The sequence below is a fragment of the Hemicordylus capensis genome, chromosome 3, assembly GCF_027244095.1.
Source record: "Hemicordylus capensis ecotype Gifberg chromosome 3, rHemCap1.1.pri, whole genome shotgun sequence".
NCBI lineage: Eukaryota > Metazoa > Chordata > Lepidosauria > Squamata > Cordylidae > Hemicordylus > Hemicordylus capensis.
In genome coordinates this window covers 244439166-244458329 of record NC_069659.1, presented here as the reverse complement: position 1 = coordinate 244458329, position 19164 = coordinate 244439166, and the positions used below count along the sequence as shown (strand labels likewise).

Here is a 19164-nt window from a genome sequence, read left to right as displayed (position 1 = left end):
ATACTCTGCCCTGCCTGAGTAGAGATAGACACCTGTTGACCACGGCTTGCCCTGCCCTGACTAGGCATAAGCATAGCTAATGCCTTGTCTACCAATGGTTAAGCTTTATTCTGCCTGTACTAGTATGATTGGTTTATACCATGAAACTTTAGCTTCTGATAAGCTAAAGTTTACTCAGTCCTACAGCCTATATGTAAACAGTAAAAAATACTCTTGCCAAAAGCCTGAGTGTGTGCTCTTGGAAGAGAGACACCTGGCATGCCATGATTAATAAAGCTTGAACCTGATGGACAATGAGGGCCTCTGCTCATTAAATGAACCCAGAATTCCCAGAATTTCTCCATCAAGATCGTGGATGTCAAGCGCACCAAGGAGGAGGTGCAACCATATTCGGCCACCAAATTGAGGAATGGATAGGTGGGTTGCCACACCTCAGCTGGGGCATCGTGACAGACAATGGCTCCATCGTAACAGCAGTGGTAGAGCCAGCGTTAGTGCATGAATATCCGCTGCATGACACACATGCTCCACCTGGTTGTGAGGGATGCCCTTGCCCTCAAGGAGGCTAAGGCATCCAGGAAACAGGGCCGTCCACTTCAGGGTGCTGTTACTGCCACAGCTGCACTTGTGGACAAGGCCCACAAGTTTGCAGCTCACTTCAATGAGAAGTCTAGGTGCTTGCTCTGTGAGTGGCAGTGTGAGCATGGCCTTCCACACCATCTCATCCCCACGTATTTAGATACCCAGTGGAACCCTGCCGTCCTCTTGTTCCAGCATCTGTTGCAGCAGGAGGTGGCCCTAGATGACCTGGCAAGGAATGAGGCCTTGGGTGTGTGCAACCTCACCAGCTCAGAGTGGAAGCTCATGGAGCCCTTCTTGTTCACAATGAAGACTCTGTATGTTGATGTTACTTCTCTGAGCCAGGCCCTGACAGCAGCTATTCTCCTAGAAAAGCTGATGGGTGAACTCCAGACCTCTCTGACTATGCCAGAGGGGCATGCGCTGGCTGGACCACTGAGGACCGGGGTTGTCGACAGGCTGGTTGGTGTGTTGGATTACTGAGAGGAGTATGTCCTGGCTTGTCTCTGTGACCTGACCATCAAGGGCAATGTTATTTGCGCAGATGACTTGCCCAGGTGGAGGGACCACCTGGTTGATAGAGAAGAGGACCAGGAGGGTGGTGATGGTGTGCACCCCGAGCGTGTGTGACCTACACAGCAGCAGTGCAGCAACCCTACCTCTCCCACCTGTTCCTCTTCCAAGTCTAGCAGCATGGCATCCCAGGCAGTGGCGCCAACGCACCAGGCAGTTCCATCTGCTATATCAGCCCAGTGCTTAAGTGGGTGCACTTTGGCACCTTGCCGAGTTTGTGGGAGGCTTGGCCTACCAGTGCTGCGCAATGCGATCAGTACCTTGAGGAGCTTGTGGAGGAAGACCCAGAGATGGACTGCACGCAATTCTGGACAACCCACCACCAAGTCTGGCCAGACCTGGTGGTGGTTGCTGTGTGCCTCCTCTCCTGCCCACCAACCAGCGTCCAGAGCGAGTGAGCAGGTGTTTTCATGTGCTGGCGATGTGGTAACACCCGCTTGGTCCTCGTTGGACCCTGGCTTGGTCAAGCAGCTGGTTTTCCTTAAAACCTTCCCAAGCTGGAAGTTGAGCTGGGTGAGTGACCTTGGCCCATGCTTGAACTGGGTGAGTGACCTTGCTTGGCTCATGCTTGACCCATGATGTTGGTCACCTGCCTGGCAACAGCTTCAACTCATCCCAGCCCTCCTGCTTTCTTTCTTCAGTTGTGCCATGTTGCAGCATGCCACTAGTGCTGCGGCATGACAACTGGACACACCCACCCACTGGCATAACCTGTGATGCTGAACATCCCCCTGGGTCCACCTGGCCAGCAGCACTTGGGTGGGGGGGCATGGGCGCACACACAAACACTAGGTGGGGGTTGTGTCAGTGCGGCACTGTGTGTATATTTGTGAATGTGTAGATTGGTAAATATGTATATTTGTAAATATATAAATTTTGGAATGCGTACATAGGTGACTTGTGGGGAGGCATCGGGGGGACTATAAAATATGGATTTTCAAAAATGCAAATCGGCAAATGTGTAAATATTTGAATATGTAGAACTAGATGCTGTTGTGTAGAAGTGTTGTGCAGGTGTGTGTATGTACATGGAGGCTTTTGTGGTTTCTCTCTCTGTGTGTGTGGTGACTAGAGGTTTATTTCTTTGGCGTAGATAATTCTTTTTGAAGCTTTGGTTTGTGTAGATACATGCATGCGTGTATAGCTGTTCTGTATAGGTAGGGGTGGGTGGGTGTCTGTGTGTGTGTGACCTGCCACTTGTATATATAATATAATACACTTGTATGTAATGTATTTGTGCAGTGTGTATATAGCCCCCCCAATCTTTTCCCGCTTCAGTTTAGTTCTAGCATGCACACGCACACCGAGCATGCATGCACCACCAATGATGAGTAAGTGGTCTGGTGCAACCATGTGTCTGAGGCTTATGTGGCCTCCAGCAAAGGTGTGATGGACCTGCCAGTCTGAGGCAGATTTACCTTTATTGTAGGCACTGCTGTATGTATGAAGAAAGGAGCAAAAAAAATCTCAAGGTGCATTATTTTAATTTCTCATTCAATGTGGTTGTTTGGGGTGGTTGTTGTTTTTTGTCTCGTCCTTTTTCTTTGCAGTTTGTGTGCCAGGTTGGTTTTGCTGCCTTGTGCCACAGTGTGTATTGTTAGGTGTTTGTTTGTGGCTGTAGCAATAGTTTTTGATGTCTGGTGGTCTAGGTTCCTTGGTTTTCTGTCCAGACAGGCAGGCCTGTCACTGTGGTTGCTTGTTTTTTGGTTGTCAGTTTGTTGTCTTCTTAGATGCATCTCTGCCTGTTGGATTGAAGTCTGCTAGGGGTGCAAAACCGGGGTGGTTGGTAGGCACCCATGGGTGCCAATTACCACTGAAAGCCCAAAGCAATCTGACACTTCTATGATATTTAATGAATTTTTGAAGAATTTTCAATTTTATGCATTTTCCCCATAGGAGATAATGGGGATTTGAGGTGGCACCATCTGCCCCTTGGGGGCTGTCTGGAAGTCATCTTGGGCCACAACTCCCCCTGGAAGCTCCAAACTGTTGGGTTTGGGGTTTGTTTGCCCCCCCCCCATTTTTGCCTTCTCTTCAATGAATACATGGATTCCATTGAGAAACAGCATCCACAAGTTCACATACAGGTCACTAGGTCAGGTCACACAGGTTGGATATCTTCTCAATAGAATCCATCCATTCACTGAAGAGAAGGCACACAAAAAAATCCTTTTAAAAATCCTTCATGAACTCCACCAGCTTGCGGGGGCTTCTGCATAGATAATAATGGGCCGGTTTGAGTCCCCATTATACCCTATGTAGAACCTTTTAGAACCAGTTTGAGTTGGGTTTGAATTAAAACTGAACTCGGGGGGGGGGTTTAGAGCAAAATGAAAACCGAACCTACCCACCCACTCCAGCTTGAGGTCAGTTCAAATTCAAACCAAACCAGCTTTGTGCACACTCCTAGCTGAGGGCCAAGAGAAAATGCTGGTGGTATGAGCACAGTCTCAGGAGCAAGGTTGGCATGGAGTTGGCATTGCACCATGTTATTTCTGTTAGAGAGAAGATGATTGATCTTAGTCTGGCTTTGGCTGAATTTTCAAGAAAGAGTGGGTCAAATGGTGGACTGCTGGTGAAGCAGATGTGCCAGAAGCTACTGCAAGAGAATCACATATATACTTATTACTCAGCATCATCAGAATAATTAAACAGAAGTAAGGCTTTCTTCAAGCCAGCAGCTGCAACTTTGCAATTTCAGATTTCATTTGAAATGTTAAATATTGAAGATGTGCCACTGAATGCATGTACTGAGCTCAGTAATTCCTTGCTGTGACCAAAATATTGTAGTTTATAGGTTCCTGGGACAGTGTTCTTTGGGATGTGCCATTCTACTGTGGCTGTGCTTCGTCCCCAAGACCCTTTCTTCCAGATGAACCTAGTGGGGAAAACAAGAAACCAATTTATCTGTCCTAAGGCAAACATTTGCTCTGGCCCAATTTTACATAAACACATACATTTATCAAAGACACAAGAGAGAATATCAGAAAAGTACATTTCATTGAAATATGTTTTGTAGAGTGTGGAGGAAATCACAGCACACATTTTTATCTACCTAACAGTATGAGTCCATCACCTTATGAATCCATGCATTCCAGTTTTATGTTTACTATCAATCCTGTGTCATAGTTATTAGATAACTGTTCCATTGAGTAATATATATCCAGAACTTAGTATTACAGATTTACAAAATACATATAGATGAAGAAATGGTAGAATTAGCTTATTACCAATGTCACAGTGCCTTTATAAAAATTATTAGACATATTGGCCCACATTCAGTACAGTGAAATGGGTAGTTCGGCACCATCCACACCACTGTGTGTGTCTAAAACACCATCCACAGTACTGTGGAACAGCTTTGTTCCTCTGTGACTTGAAATTGTATGAACTGCATTTGCACAATAGCCCGAATCAGACATTATGCACATCTGTACTGTACATCTGTATGAATGTACAGATGTCTGTACACTCGTACACGTTTATGTGAATGACTGTACCTGTGTTTATTTTGAAGGATACAGGATATAGGCCCTGGATACAGGCCTTTCAAATGCATGGTACAAATAGGAAGTGAACTTCTTTACCTATGTTCAGCATAACATGTGAGTGACTGTACCCATCTACAGATCTGTATCTGTGTACACTGTACACTCATCGTACAAGCGTTGAATATAACATGTGAATGGGCCTAATGTCAACAAGGTGGTTCTATAATAGCACAGGTGGTGTTTTAGACACATGTTGCAGCACAGGTGGTGTTGAACCACCCACATTTTGCTGTGCTGAATGTGGGTCACTAGGTGGAACAGAAGAATGATTCCCAACAAAGACTGAAAACATTCCAATATGTTCTGCCAATAAGAGTGTACTCACTACGGAAGGAAGAACCCCTGTTGTGTGCTTCCCAACTGTGTCTTTCAGAAAGAAATGAGGTTGGAAATGGTTCTCTGTTTGTTTATATACTTTTTTGCAGTGTTAGAAGAACTATAAGCCAGTCAATTTTCTGTTTGATTTTGCTGAGCCCCTTATTGCAGGATTGCTTATTGATATGTACCAACTGGAAATGGGCTTATGAATTTATTTGGAAAGTCTGTGCAACTCTTTTTTCCCTCCTGAAAATTAAATATTTAGGTTTTGCAGGACCTGCCTTCTGTGTCCAGCTAGGATAACTAAGATCCCTGATATTAACAGCCACAAGTGTTCAGATTTGTGCTCTAGTCCCTTAAAACCATCATCTGTCTAGTTGAAAGGTTCACAGCACAAATATCCTATTTATTCGGAGGCAAGTTCTGCTGTGTTCAGTGGTATCTATTCCCATGTAAGTGTGCCTAGGATTGCAGCCTAAAATATGTATCATTTTATTATTGGATTATTATTTATTTATTTGTAAATATGTATCATTTTATGATTGATTATTATTTGTTTGTATTTACATTTTATTCCCACCACATGCCCCTCAAAGGGGCCAGATGAATTGAGGCTGCATCAATTATCTGTTTTTAACAGCCACCAGCATTTACAACACTGCAACCATCAACACAAGGTTACCTATTACATACAACCATTACACACAAGGTTGTGTTACACTTGGGGCAAACGTCAAAGCTATGCATGAAATTACAGGTAAAATATTGATGGTTTGAAGCATCATGATCATCCCATGGCAAAGTTGCCCAGGGTACTTCAGTTAGATTACCATTAATGGTGGAGCACCTGTTCAAACATTGGTGGTTCAATTACAGAAGTAATTTTTATTCATGCAGAACTTTCCTAGAATTCTGTAAGGACCACAAAGAGCTTGGAAGAAGCTATACCTTTTTGGCAAGTTTGTCAAGCACTCTGATTATTTGTCTAGTCCTCTGTGATTATTTGGTTAGAGGAAGCATGGCAGAAGCCTGAAGAGAGATTTATGTAACTTGAGATAGGAATAAGTTGAAAGAGCCAGAGGAGAATTTCCATGACAAATAATACAAGGTAAAGTGTTGATGAAACTGTGATATTGGTGCATGAAGACACGCTTTGCTCAGTCCCAATTGCCAGTGCTGTGATTGCAAGCACCCCCAGAATTTCCCCTTAAATATGCAGGTGAATGCAGTTGCTTTTATTGGACACTATCAGCATGCATTGGTTTGAGAGAAATGTAGAGCCTGCCAGACCTTTTTTTTGTTGTTTTTGTTTTAAAACACAAAATCTTGTTAGGATCACTCACCTGGTGTCCCATGAGGCATCATTATACAGTACTTGCCAACTTTTTGCAGCAGCGTTATATTTTTCAACCGTAAGGAAAGTGAAATTGCTCTGGAATAAAATGTGTACAACTTATCAGAAACTGAACAGCAACTTAGAGCAGTGTTTCTCAATGTTTTGGAGTCATGGACCAGTACATTATTCATGCACAGTTTCCTGGGCCAGCAGTTAGTAAGGAGGGGTCACCCCCTCACCCCCAACCCCACCCCCGGCACCCCCGAAAAAACAATTTTGGGCAGCTCTCTGGAGCTGATTTCCAGGCAGCCCTCACTGCTGGATAATGTTCATTTCCAGGAAGCAAAATGATCATTATCCAGCAGTGAGGGCTGCCTGGAAATGAGTTCCAGAGAGCTCATGGTGGCCCCCACCGGACCAAAATTGGTTTGTGTGTGTGTGTGTGTGTGTGTGTGTGTGTGTGTGTGTGTGTGTGTGTGTGAGTGATTTTTAATAGTGATGCCTCACAGACCAGTACCCAACACCTTGCAGACTGGCACTGGTCCACGGACCGATAGTTGAGAGACACTGACTTAGTGAATGGCTCTAGAATGAAGCTTAACCTCAAGTATTCCATATGGAGGAGCAGGAGATATGTGATATAAATCTCCCTCAATTGAGGCTGAGCTGTCTGAACTGTTTTCAGACAATTTACCTTTTCTTTCACCCACTCATTGCCCTCCTTTGTTTCCTGTCCTCCACCCTCATGCCTCCATGTTTCTTGATTGCACCTCAGACCTCTTCAGGCAAATACAGAACCTCCACCAGTTGACCTAAATTCTTAGGTTCTCACTTACCACATTTTGTACAGAATTCCTCGGATTCGCACCAACAAATTGCACATTAACAACTTCTCCCTAGGTGAATGAGAGAACTTGTTGTGAGACAATGGATTACAAATTGCATAAAAGAATACAACCCACCAAGTATTTTGAACCTTTCAACTAACTGAGGGCATATTCCAGAGCTTTTACATATGATTTTTTTTTTTTTAGCAATGGGAGCAGCTTCCCCTATAGTACTATTCTGGCACTAGTCTCACTTCTGCAACAGTTGTGTGATCAGTGAATAAGTTTCTGTACTATAGTGAGGTACATATGCAAAGGTCTCTTTGCTTTTTTTTTTTAAGTGTATGTATGGTGGCAGGAGGAATGGGAAGCTGCAAATTCTGGTGCCACTGCAAATATGTTAAGCATCAGTGGACTGCTGATATTTCGAGAGCAACATTTCAGGCTTGTTGCTGGCCTTAGTCCTGATTTTTCCAGCTGGCTTAGTACCTTTCCCCAGGCCTGGTGGTTTTGCTATTTCTTCTTGGCTTTTTATCTTATGAAAAATGGTCTAGCACATTGGTTGTTAGTTGCAGGTAGCTCAGAAGCAACCAAGTTACTGAACTGCTCTTCAAGACAGTTCCCCAGACAAGGGGATGCTAGTCTCATGACTGAGACATCAGGCAAGAAAATCCATGATATCCTTCCTAACTTACCTTTTTCTGTCTTGAACTCCCATAGCTGTTCCATATTGTACTCCCATAAATGTTTCAGGCAGACTAGTCTATAATTTGACAGTTTAACAATATGCTTGGAAAGATCTTAAGTCATTCTAATAGGAGAGCAAATCATGTAAAGACTAATCCAGGGGTCCTTAACCTTTTTGTACCTACGGATTCAAGGATTATTCATGGACTCACCCATTTATATATGTTTGTTTTATATAATATATATAAACTGAATATATCCTGGCTCACTAGGAAGTAAATTAAATTCAGTACAGCAAAGATTTTCCACTGATCCCCTGAACATAATCATGGACCCCTGGGGGATCCATGGGCCCAAGGTTAGGAATTCCTGCACTAATGAGACTGAGTCTCTATTTTCCTGCTTGTCGTCAATGAATTTTTGTTGTGGGTTTCAAATGTATGACAACAAAACATACAGGGATTTTTCATGATTATGATACAATTATATTTTATTGTATAGAAGCAGAAGAAGCTTATTTTAAAAGAAGTGGTTTGAATTCAAGAGTGTTGAGTATTTGGGGTTTCTTTATCACAAGTTTAGTTTCATTTTGTATTTGCTTGTAATAATGAGTTCGGCCAAAAAAAAACCCCAGTTACAAACGTAGTTCTAAATTAATTAAGTGACTGAATGCTTCCTATTTGAAATACGAATGAAGAAAATAGTCTGTACATACCACTTTGTACTTTGAATGCACATCTTGCAGCACATCCCCGTAGTTGCTGCCAAGTGGCTTTGTATCAACAACAGGCATCAAAAAATTCAGGCTTGTTATATTTAATAGGGTTGGCCCTGGATTTTTTGGTAAGTCCTGAATAGTATCCTGAAACAAATTGAATTCAGTTTGAAATGACAACTGTCTGTTTCATCTTCTCATGAATTGCAATAATAACGGGGCTGAGTGTTAGGGTCAGCATTAGGCAAATATTTGATTCAGTATTCAAATTTGGTAGTCGGAGCATATATCCATTTTGGTATTTGGATTACCAGCCTTTATTTATTTGGATATTCACATCAGAATGTTTGATTGTCTAAATATTCATCCAGAGGATATAATAGAAAAGCACTAAAATGCTTACAATATCTTCATTTCTTTGCAGAATAGGATAGGGGCGGGATGGTAGCCTATTAAGTAAGCATTAAGCCTGCTGGCTTTCAAGTAAACAGAGGGGTTTCCTAAATAATGACTTTTAAAAAACAAAACAAAAACGTTATAGTTCATTTTTGTTATTCACCAGCGGGATGAAAATAGCAGGGAATGGTAGTCCCTTCTAAAGGTATTATGCCTATAACAGTTCAGCAGCTCAAAGAAAGCAGGGAGATGGAGCTAACATAGCATGATATATTCTTTCTATGTCCCTTTCTCAAGGCACTGTGACTGAAAGGTAATAGAGAGACAGAGTAAAGTCACTGGCCAGCTTCATGTGTCCATTTTAAAGGACTCCCTCTGTCCTCGGCATTTTCTATATAGTAGCCGACCCTGCACAGAGCATCTCTGCGCTTTGGGGCTGTTTTCCACCTCCTGCCCCGATCTCTCCTCTTTCCCCCCCTCTCCCTCCAGTCCCGCGCTCTCTAGCCCTCTGCCATCCCCCCACACAGAGCCTCACAGGGTGGCGGGTGGCCAAAAAGGGCCCCACCGCCGCTGTTACCGCCCGTTCCCCACTCAGCCTTGCCAGCACCACCAGGGCCAGTCTGTCCCGCTGCCTCCCGCCTCTTCCCAGCCCAGGCCGCGATGGTTGAAACCATGGCCGGACTAGGCCAGTGGCTGCCACCTCCTCCTCACAGCGACTGGACTAATAAGCAGCTGGATTGGCTGGGCGGCGGGAGCTCATGCGCGGCTGGGGCTGCCGCCATTTCCCCCCACAGCAGCTCAATGGCCTCCTGCTGCATGTGAGCTCCCACTGCCCAACCAATCCGCTGGGTTGCTGGGATGCATCCCCACAGAGGCACGTTTACGAGAATTAATATAATAGATGGAAGATCACCTCATTCCCTCCCTTTGTCAATTTTACATTATTTGTCAGAAGCAAAAGGAAGAAAAGAGCCTCTGTCTGAATAGACTCCAAATATCTTGGAACATATTCGGACCCTACAAATATTATTCAGAGATATTTGGAGTCCTATTTGATTCTGTATCCAGTATTTGGTGGGCTATTTGAATCAAATATCAGAATCTGAACAGCTAGCTGAATATTTGCACAGCCTTAGTCAGCATCATTGGCAGTTGCCAAGGTCTTGGGGCCCTTAGAAATGCCCAATGCTAAGCCTCTGTGCCTTCATGTGGCGGTGCCAGAGTGACTCACTTGGGACCTACCTAGGATATCAGGGGTGCATAGAGGGCTCTCCCAAAATCTGGAGCTAGCCCTGATGATTTAAAATGGGAGGGACCATTGCTCAGTAGCAAGATAAATTCTGTGCGCTTTGTGTATAGAAGGTCCCAGGCTTGGTTTCCGGCATCATGAGTTAACAGATCTCAGGCAACTGGGCTGGGAAAACGTCTGAGATGTGAGGCCTGCTGCTAAGCAGACTAGATAGCACAGGCTAGATGGACCAATGACTGGATTCAACATGGCACGTCCCTGTATCCTACTCCAACCATGACATCTCTTGTAAGATCTGGAGGACTGGTTCCCATCTGAGAAAAATCTCTTGAAATTGTTCCAGTTCTCTATGCAGCTTTTTATTACCTTTGCAATAGCTGTGGCCAGAGCTCTGAATGACTGGATATAAGCAGACAAACTGTGGGGGCCAAAAATGGTAGATGCTCCTTCATAGCGTTGCACCTAGAAAATGAGTCAAGAAGACATTTACATCATTCAATATTTTTTAGGCTCAGCTGTCAGATGATAGGCAGATTGCAGAGGTGTCATATTATGCACAGGGATTTCTTATCTATCCACATGTGGTCCTGGGAACAGTCAATTCTAAGTTTTTAAATTTCTGAGAGCAGAGCAAATGGTTTCTAACAAGTTTATAACAAAAATGCAAAATGGCTGTACATAAAAAAAAATAAAATTCTTGGAGTGTTTCCAGGTTGTTGTTGTTGTTACCTGATATTCTTCATAGGTAGTTATATAATGAGTATAAACATTGCACAATCCTGCAAGTACAACATTCATTCCTGGTTTCCCTTGAGCATCAAATTCCTAAAAAAGAGAGATGCACAAATTAGCCAATCAGTAGAAGAACCAATACCACTTGATTGCATCTAAAAGTCTTATCTCTTGGAGGTAATCTGTCCTTGGTTCTTTGGTTTATCCGGGTGTTCACTCCTTAAGAGATATAAACTGCATCGCAATCTCAGTACTTTGACATTTGGTCTGTTCTGCCACCTACACAAGGCAGTGGCTATCCAAGTGGCATTTCCTAGTCCCCTAAGAATGCACTAATGACCTGAGGGCACTTAAAAAAAAAATAAACCTGGCCAGAATGGCCCATTTCCTCAGAGGAATGCACTCAGACAGAGGCTTCCTCATTAATAGAAACAGTGATACAGTCAAGATTTAATCTGGGTATGCACTGGGGAACAGGTGGCCATGGCAACATGAAATGTGGTTTTGTTGTGATGAGTGTGATTTGCATGGAGGAGGACTTGATAATGTGTGACAGTGGTTTATTGCTTGGATATATGGATCAGGCATCACCTTCTTTCCTGGGATTACATGATCCTGTTCATAAGTAATCCTAGGAAGGTACTGAATTCTGAGAAGAAATTAAGGTCAGTGGCCATCCAGTGAAATTAAAAAACTGAGAACTACCCTTCTGCAATCTTGAACACTATCTGCTATAGGTAAAAAGTGTATCATGACCTATCAGAAACTAGGTCTAGTTAGTTTTTTCATGCTTTCGGAAAACTGCAGCACTTCATGATTATCATGAAAAATGCCAGCCAGGATGAAGAGGCTAAGATTCAGTTATGTTCAGTTATGTTAGGTCAAGGTGCTTCCATCAGAACATAGGAACCTGCTCCCTACTGAGTCAGACCATTGGTCCATCTACAGCAGCACAGTCTACTCTGACTGGTAGTGGTACGCTAGGACTTCAGGAAGTATTTGGATTACTCCCTCAGGGTTAATGGTGGCGCGCACGCTCGCTCTCTCTCTATCCCCCCCTCCCTCCCAGATTGCAGGGGAGGAAGTTGCTTCACTCACTGCCTCCTCCTTCTGGACTAAACTTCTCTTGGTCAGCCCTCTCACCAGAGGACCCCAACTCCACCTCACCACTGTGCAGTGGGCAAGTGAAAGACTGCTTGTAGACCACCTTTTGTCATTTCTGCTTTTCATGTAACCCATTATCTTGTTACCTTCATTGGCAGGTGAATGAGATTCAGCAGAGTGTTTTGTGCCAAACACCCCACCTCTACATCTTCTTGCTCTCTCCACCTGGAACCAAGCCCCAAGCCTTGCTCCCCCTCCCACTTCTGGGCAGTAAATCACTAGAAGAAATGGGGAATGACCAGAGATGTACTGTGGATGGTTGATTCACTGATGCCAGGCTTACTGAAGCTGACATGTTGTTGTGGTTGCTGCTGTTGTGATCCTTTTGGCTTTGTTCTGCTGGCTAAAATTCCTGCTTCTGCAAGGTCAGATGCTTCCAAATGCTTTACTTGTACCAAACACTAGTTTTGACATGGTGGGAGGGGTTGGTTTCATCTGCCCTAACTCAAGAGCAAAGAACTATGCAGTGCCTCAGACTGGTTTTGAGACACGATCATCATCATCGTGGAAAACTAAACTGAATTTTCCAATATGTTCTCTCCCATCCCAAAGGACTTAACATGGTCATGGGATATATACGTACATTCTTAATAGCTTCACGCATTCTTCGTCCAGACATTGTTCTGAGAGACATGAATATAACAATATCAGTCTATTACCCTAGAGCTGTACAGTAAGACAAGCCTTTAGCAATGTTATCAAAATGCCTTTGAGGTATATAGGCCATTCATTTATGAAAATATTTATTTATTTATTTATTTCATTTTTGTCCCACCCTTCTTCAAGGCACACAGAGGAGCACATTTGGTCACCAACCCCATGTTATCCTCACAACACCCCAGTGGTGTTGATTAGGCAGAGTGGGAAAGGGAGAAAATGGCAGGTCAAGGATTAAGATTATGAAACAATCATCTAATATTTCTGAAAGTCATGAGCCCCATCCTCACCAGGGAGTCAAAGTCTGACCAGGACGAGGCTGAGCCAGGACTAGACATGTCTCCCTGCTCTGAAGAAGCAGGACCCATACCGGATCCAGCCCCTTGGCCCAGTGATAGTCAAGAGGCTATGGGAGCCCCAGAGGTTAGCTCCAAGGAGGCAGGACCAGCACTCAGTCTGGCCTCAGATCCCGACACTGGACTGGAGCTGGTGGACACTCCAGAGACAGAGCCCCTTGTGACAGTGCCCAAAGAGCCTGGACCTTCTCTGATGACATCCTCAGAGCCTGATCCCCCAGAGGAACCAGCATCCCCCATCGCCCCCACCAATATCAGTGTATCAGTGCCAGCAGCAGACAAGGCAGGAACAATGGGAGAGCAGGTGGTGCCAGGCTTCAGGTCAGGAGGCTGTCTCTTTAAACTAGCTGCTGTCTCAGCAGGGAGGCAGAGCCTAGCAGGGGTAGATTGGGCTCAGGAATATATCAGGGCTCTAGTCTGCCATTGCCTGCTGTTGGGTCAACATGTCCCATGGCTCTGTCCATGGTGCTGCCTGACTTGTCTGAACCTCGCCTTGTTACCCAAACTGTGCCCCACTGCTTTACTCAACCATCTGAGCCAGATAACTAACTCTAGCTGAATGGGGTCATTGTTTACTACCTACACAGTAGTCAAATAAAGACTGAATTTCCCCCTGTTCTATGATTACTGTGCCTCTCATATTTATGTATTTCCAGTTCTTCATATTTCAAAATGTGCAGCAGCAGATCTACCTTCTTGCTCAAGCCCTTTCCCATAAATAAACGTACGATATTTATCCTATTTCTGAGCCCACCACAAAATTCCATGCAAACATGTTTCTTTATTATAAAAACAGAATATGAATACATACGTAAACTCTCCTGGAATAGCCAATATTGCCAGGGATCCAATGGTAACAATTTGAATGTCAATAATTTCTGGATGCCATGGATAAGGTTTTGACAGCTTAACAAATTCAAGAAAGAAGGGAAATCTTACATTAGTCTTCATTCAAAAGCAGGGGCAGATTAATCTCTTTGCCGCCTGTAGGCAGACAAAGATTTGCCACCCAGCAGCAAGGGAGGAAGTGGGGGAGGAGTTAAATCTATTTTTAATGTTAAAATTGCCACTGCACAGCAATGCAGCAGCATGGCGGCAGAGAAGGTGGTGATACCCCTCCTTACTCAACCCTACCTGCCTCCCAAATGACGGCTCTTGCCCAAAATTGGGCGTTTCTCCACACATGTGCACAGAAAGGCCTGATTTCGGGCAATAGCTGTCATTTGGAAGGTAGGCGGGCTTGGGTTAAGAGGGGCATTGCTGCCCTCTCTGCTGCCAATGCGGCAAAGAGGACAGTGATACCCCTCCTTACCCAACCTGCCTATCTCCCAAATGATAGCTATTGCCCATTTTTGCACCTTTCTGTGCATGCGCATGTGCAGAAAAGCCCAAAATCGGGTGATAGCTGTCATTTGAGAGGTAGGTGGGCTTGGATTAGGAGGGGTATTACCACCCTCTTCGCCACCACGCTGTCGTACTGCAGCGTGGTGGTGTTTTTAAAGTTAAAATATATATTTGAACTCCCCTCTGCTTTTAAAGTTTAAACTCCCCCCCATGACCAAACTTTGCTGCTGGCGCAATTTTGCCGCCATAGGCAGTTGCCTCTACTGCCTCTCCTTTAATCCGCCAGTGTTCACAAGAGATCGTCAAAAAAATAGCCAACATCCACATAGCCAACAAAAACATAGCCAACATCTCTTCAGCATCAGTGCTGTGCAAGGAGCTTATCTATGATCAGAGTAAAGTGACTGGACAGCATGAGGATATGATACATCATCATTTAGGGCAGAAAAAAAAACTTCCTGTGTAGGATTATAATGGAATCTTACACTCTCTGCCTGCTCTTTTGGTTATATCTCTACAACTCTGGAGAGGAGAGCTGGTCTTGTGGTAGCAAACATGACTTGCCCCCTTAGCTAAGCAGGGTCCACCCAGGTTGCATATGAATGGGAGACTTGATGTGTAAACACTGTAAGATATTCCCCTCAAGGGATGGAACTGCTCTGGGAAGAGATGCAGGTTTCAAGTTCCCTCTCTGGCTTCTTCAAGATAAGGCTGAGAGAGATTCCTGCCTGCAACCTTGGAGAAGCTGCTGCCAGTCTGTGAAGACAATACTGTGCTAGATAGACCAATGGTCTGATTCAGTATATGGCAGCTTCCTATGTTAAACTATAAACCCTAATCCTCATCTGAAGTAATGAGTTTACACATGAGTAGAACTTCCTACTCCCAAGAAGTCCCATTGGATATATTGGATGCCCTCCCCAACTTTTGCAGGCCACAGAACCCACAATAATTTAACATTGCACTCCAGGGGAGTGCAGTACTGGTGACCCCCATATCCCAAGAATGACTCACTGAGAATCTGAGCTGTTAGCAAAGAAAAATGAACATTTCATACCCCACACTAATAAGGATCCATACTTCAACAGCTCAGCTCTCAGTATTTCAGTTGAAAGGACTCACAGTGGCTGACCTAAAGGCAATCTGGGAGCTGGTCTGTGCACTTTACAGGCCAGTTACCCACCCTCACACATCTTTTGCTTGGGTACACACAATACCAACATCTTCTGTCTGCAAAGGCCAAACACAGATGGCAGTGCTTCCCTTTGTAAATGTGGTTGTATCTCTGGGAGAACGTCTGGCTAATTATGTCTCATAGTTCCTACATAGGCAATTCCTTGCCCAAGAGAGCCACTGCCAGGTATATACTGGTGGTGGTGGGGATTATCACTCGCCACAATTGTCTGAGGACAGGTTCAGATGAAACATTGCCCAGCATCCAAGAGAACATCAGGTCTCTTGGATGAGCCAATGTGCTCTTGGCACATCCTTTACTCACATGAGAGGGATGATAATCTGAATCAATCCAGTACACACAGTTCAACAAGGTTTTGAAGTGCAAGTAGAGGGATGATTCACCTGAAGCCACCCTAAGAGCTGTTCCATGGCTGCACACATTGCTATACAACTTACAGGTCTACTTTTCTTCAGGGGCAGATCCAGGAAGAAATTACAGAGAATGTAACAGGAATCCCACCTTTTTGGGTTTTTTTTAGGATTTAAAGTCAACCAAGCATTTCATGGGCAAGGGAGTATTTAAAATGAGTTTCTTGTGATCTGATTTGCAAAACCTTATTTTGAAGCAAATAGTCCTTTGGTGGGGGGAGGGAAAATGCTTAATGTTCATTTTAGCAATTTGTGAATTACTTCACAAATTTAGTTACTTTCAAGAAGTTGGGGTATTTTAGTCCATTACAAGCTTATTAAAAAGGTAATATTTAAGTTAAGTTAAGCTACTGTTACAAGCATAAAGCAAAATTAATAGTAATGATTACAAGGGGAAACATGCTGAACAAGAACCATTTTCTCATATTTTGCTGTTTAAGCCATTTTGAGAAAAGCAGCATATACAGTAAATATTTTTAATAGGGGGTTCCTACACAGTGGAGAGAGAGAAACCCACATACACAGACCAGATTAGAGCTATAAACTGTTTAGTATTTTCAGGAACAAAAGGCAGGAACAAAAATAAAAACAGTTCCATTTTGTTAGAGCATTTTTTCCTTCTCATTCATTTTAAAGATTAATTCTTTCTCTGTGTGTGCGCATTTGTTTGTGTGTGTGCGCGAGAGTTATGTGCAGACACTGCGTTCATACAGAACAAAACTCTTTCCTCTCACTGATGATAAAAATTAGAGGGAACACTGTTCCCCTGGTGATTTGGGGGGATTTCCTCCCTATTTTTTAAACTATATTTTGCAGTCCTTTCACTACTGTGATTCTTCTACCTCCCTGTTTGCCATTGATTTCAATGGCTCTCCAACCACGAATTCGCCAACCACAAAGTTTTTCCAGAACGGAACCTTTGTGGTTGGCGACAGATGACTGTATTAGAACAGTTTTGGCTTATACTTTGAAAATGATTTTTTAAAGTGTGAAATTCTCTCTCTCTCTCTCTCTCTCTCTCACACACACACACACACACCACATGCACACAAATTGAGATTACTTCTCACACATGGTCCATGGAGGTGGGTGGGAAGAGAAACACAGTGGCTTATGCTAGGGGAACAAATCTCTCTCACACATAAAAGTTTCACTTTCCTGGGGAGAAGCACTCCAACAGCCAGCAACTCCATCATCCTCATGGCAAATGGCAGTACACTCAGAGGCTAGCCAGAGTGAGGGAAGAGTGCAAGACCCAGGAGAACAAATCAGGCTGCTGCTGCTGTTGCTGGGAGAGGACAGGACTAGCAGCACGAAATAAAGTTAAATCCCCCCCTTTTTTTACTCTGCTGCTGCCACCGGGGAACTGCCGATCTGGATCCAAATTCACAGGGGGTAGCAATGGCACCCTTGCCCCCCCTGGATCAACCCCTGCTTGTCTTTGTTGCAATCCTCCAGCTTGTTTCCCAAGGTTAACATCTCCTAGCAATTTTTTTTAAAATCACAGCACTACCATATTTTCAGACTGTACTTCTTTGACTTGCATGGTATGTGTTGCCAGAAGGAAGAGTGCTTTGGAAACCTACCAGCTACTCATCAACTGCTGGTCAGATCCAGGAAGGTAGCTGTGCTGTAGCTCTTCCCATTCCTCTAATGGTTGCCAGATTGGCAATCACTCTTCTCTATTGTCATAATCTTAAATTACTTGTGATGTCCTCAAATCATCTCAGCTACATTGTGGAACAGAAATAGAAGGGCCTAAAATGTACTGCCCACAGTTTCTGCCGTGCTTCATGATTATCATGAAAAATACCAGCCAGGATGAACAGGCTAAGATTCAGTTATGTTAGGTCAAGGTGCTTCCATCAGAACATAGGAACTTGCTGCCTACTGAGTCAGACCATTGGTCCATCTACAGCAGCACTGTCTACTCTGACTGGTAGTGGTACACTAAGACTTCAGGAATTATTTGGATTACTCCCTCAGGGTTCATAATGGCGCTCGCTCTCTCTCTCTCTCCCTCCCTCCCTCCCAGATTGTAGGGGAGGAAGTTGCTTCACTCACTGCCTCTTCCTTCTGGACTAAACTTCTCTTGGTTGGCCCTCTCACCAGAGGACCCCAACTCCACCTCACCACTGTGCAGTGGGCAAGTGAAAGACTGCTTGTAGACCATCTTTTGTCATTTCTGCTTTTCATGTAACCCACTAAGCCGGGTCTCATGATCCGTGAGACCCAGTTTTGTAGGGTGAGCAGGGAGAGCAGGCTAAGCCCGCTCTCCCCGCTCACAAGTGAGGCATACTGGGGAGTGTGCAGGGCATACGAGTGCGCAGGGCATACTGGGGAGACCCCGGAGCTGGGAGGCAGCTTTTTGCCTCCCCTCCAGGGGTCTACTCATGAGTAGCCATGCCGTGGAGCTGCGCCGCTGCTACGCACGATCAGGGAGCCCTGTTTTGCGGAGTGCTCACTCCGCAAACCAGGGCTAAGGGTAGGGGCACTTAGGCGGGTTACCTGCCTAGGAACCACCGGGTTCGTAGCCGAGCCTGGTGGTTCCCATGGTCGGGAAAATTGGGCTAGGCCCATTATCTTGTTACCTTCACTGGCAGGTGAATGAGATGCAGCAGAGTGTTCTGTGCCACACATCCCACCTCTGCAACTTCTTGCTCTCTCCACCTGGAACCAAGCTCCAAACCCTGCTCTCCCTTCCACTTCTGGGCTGTAAATCACTCGGAGAAATGGGGAATGACCAGAGATGTACTGTGGATGGTTGATTCACTGATGCCAGGCTTACTGAAGCTGACATGTTGTTGTGGTTGCTGCTGTTGTGATCCTTTTGGCTTTGTTCTGCTGGCTAAAATTCCTGCTTCTGCAAGGTCAGATGCTTCCAAATGCTTTACTTGTACCAAAAACTAGTTTTGACATGGTGGGAGGGGTTGGTTTCATCTGCCCTAACTCAAGAGCAAAGAACTATGCAGTGCCTCAGACTGGTTTTGAGACACTATCATCATCATCGTGGGGAAAAACACTGAATGTTCCAAAATGTTCTCTCCCATCCCAAAGGACTTAACATGACCATGG

The 19164-nt window shown here is 44.5% G+C and overlaps 1 protein-coding gene across 2 annotated transcripts in view; it reads right to left on the bottom strand.

Annotated features, from left to right (window-relative positions):
- Positions 1–2676: 2676 nt before the first annotated feature.
- The window catches only part of ASAH2 (N-acylsphingosine amidohydrolase 2), a 57375-nt gene continuing 40887 nt past the window's right edge, over positions 2677–19164 (bottom strand). For both annotated transcript variants that reach the window (XM_053309792.1, XM_053309791.1), the window contains 8 exons: positions 13952–14046; positions 12711–12750; positions 10961–11056; positions 10598–10693; positions 8587–8733; positions 7194–7253; positions 6365–6453; positions 2677–4030 (listed from right to left, as the gene is read on the bottom strand). In XM_053309792.1, the coding sequence (XP_053165767.1) occupies positions 3850–4030; positions 6365–6453; positions 7194–7253; positions 8587–8733; positions 10598–10693; positions 10961–11056; positions 12711–12750; positions 13952–14046 (804 nt within the window). In that variant the 3' untranslated portion in view covers positions 2677–3849. The remainder of the gene's footprint in view (positions 4031–6364; positions 6454–7193; positions 7254–8586; positions 8734–10597; positions 10694–10960; positions 11057–12710; positions 12751–13951; positions 14047–19164) is intronic.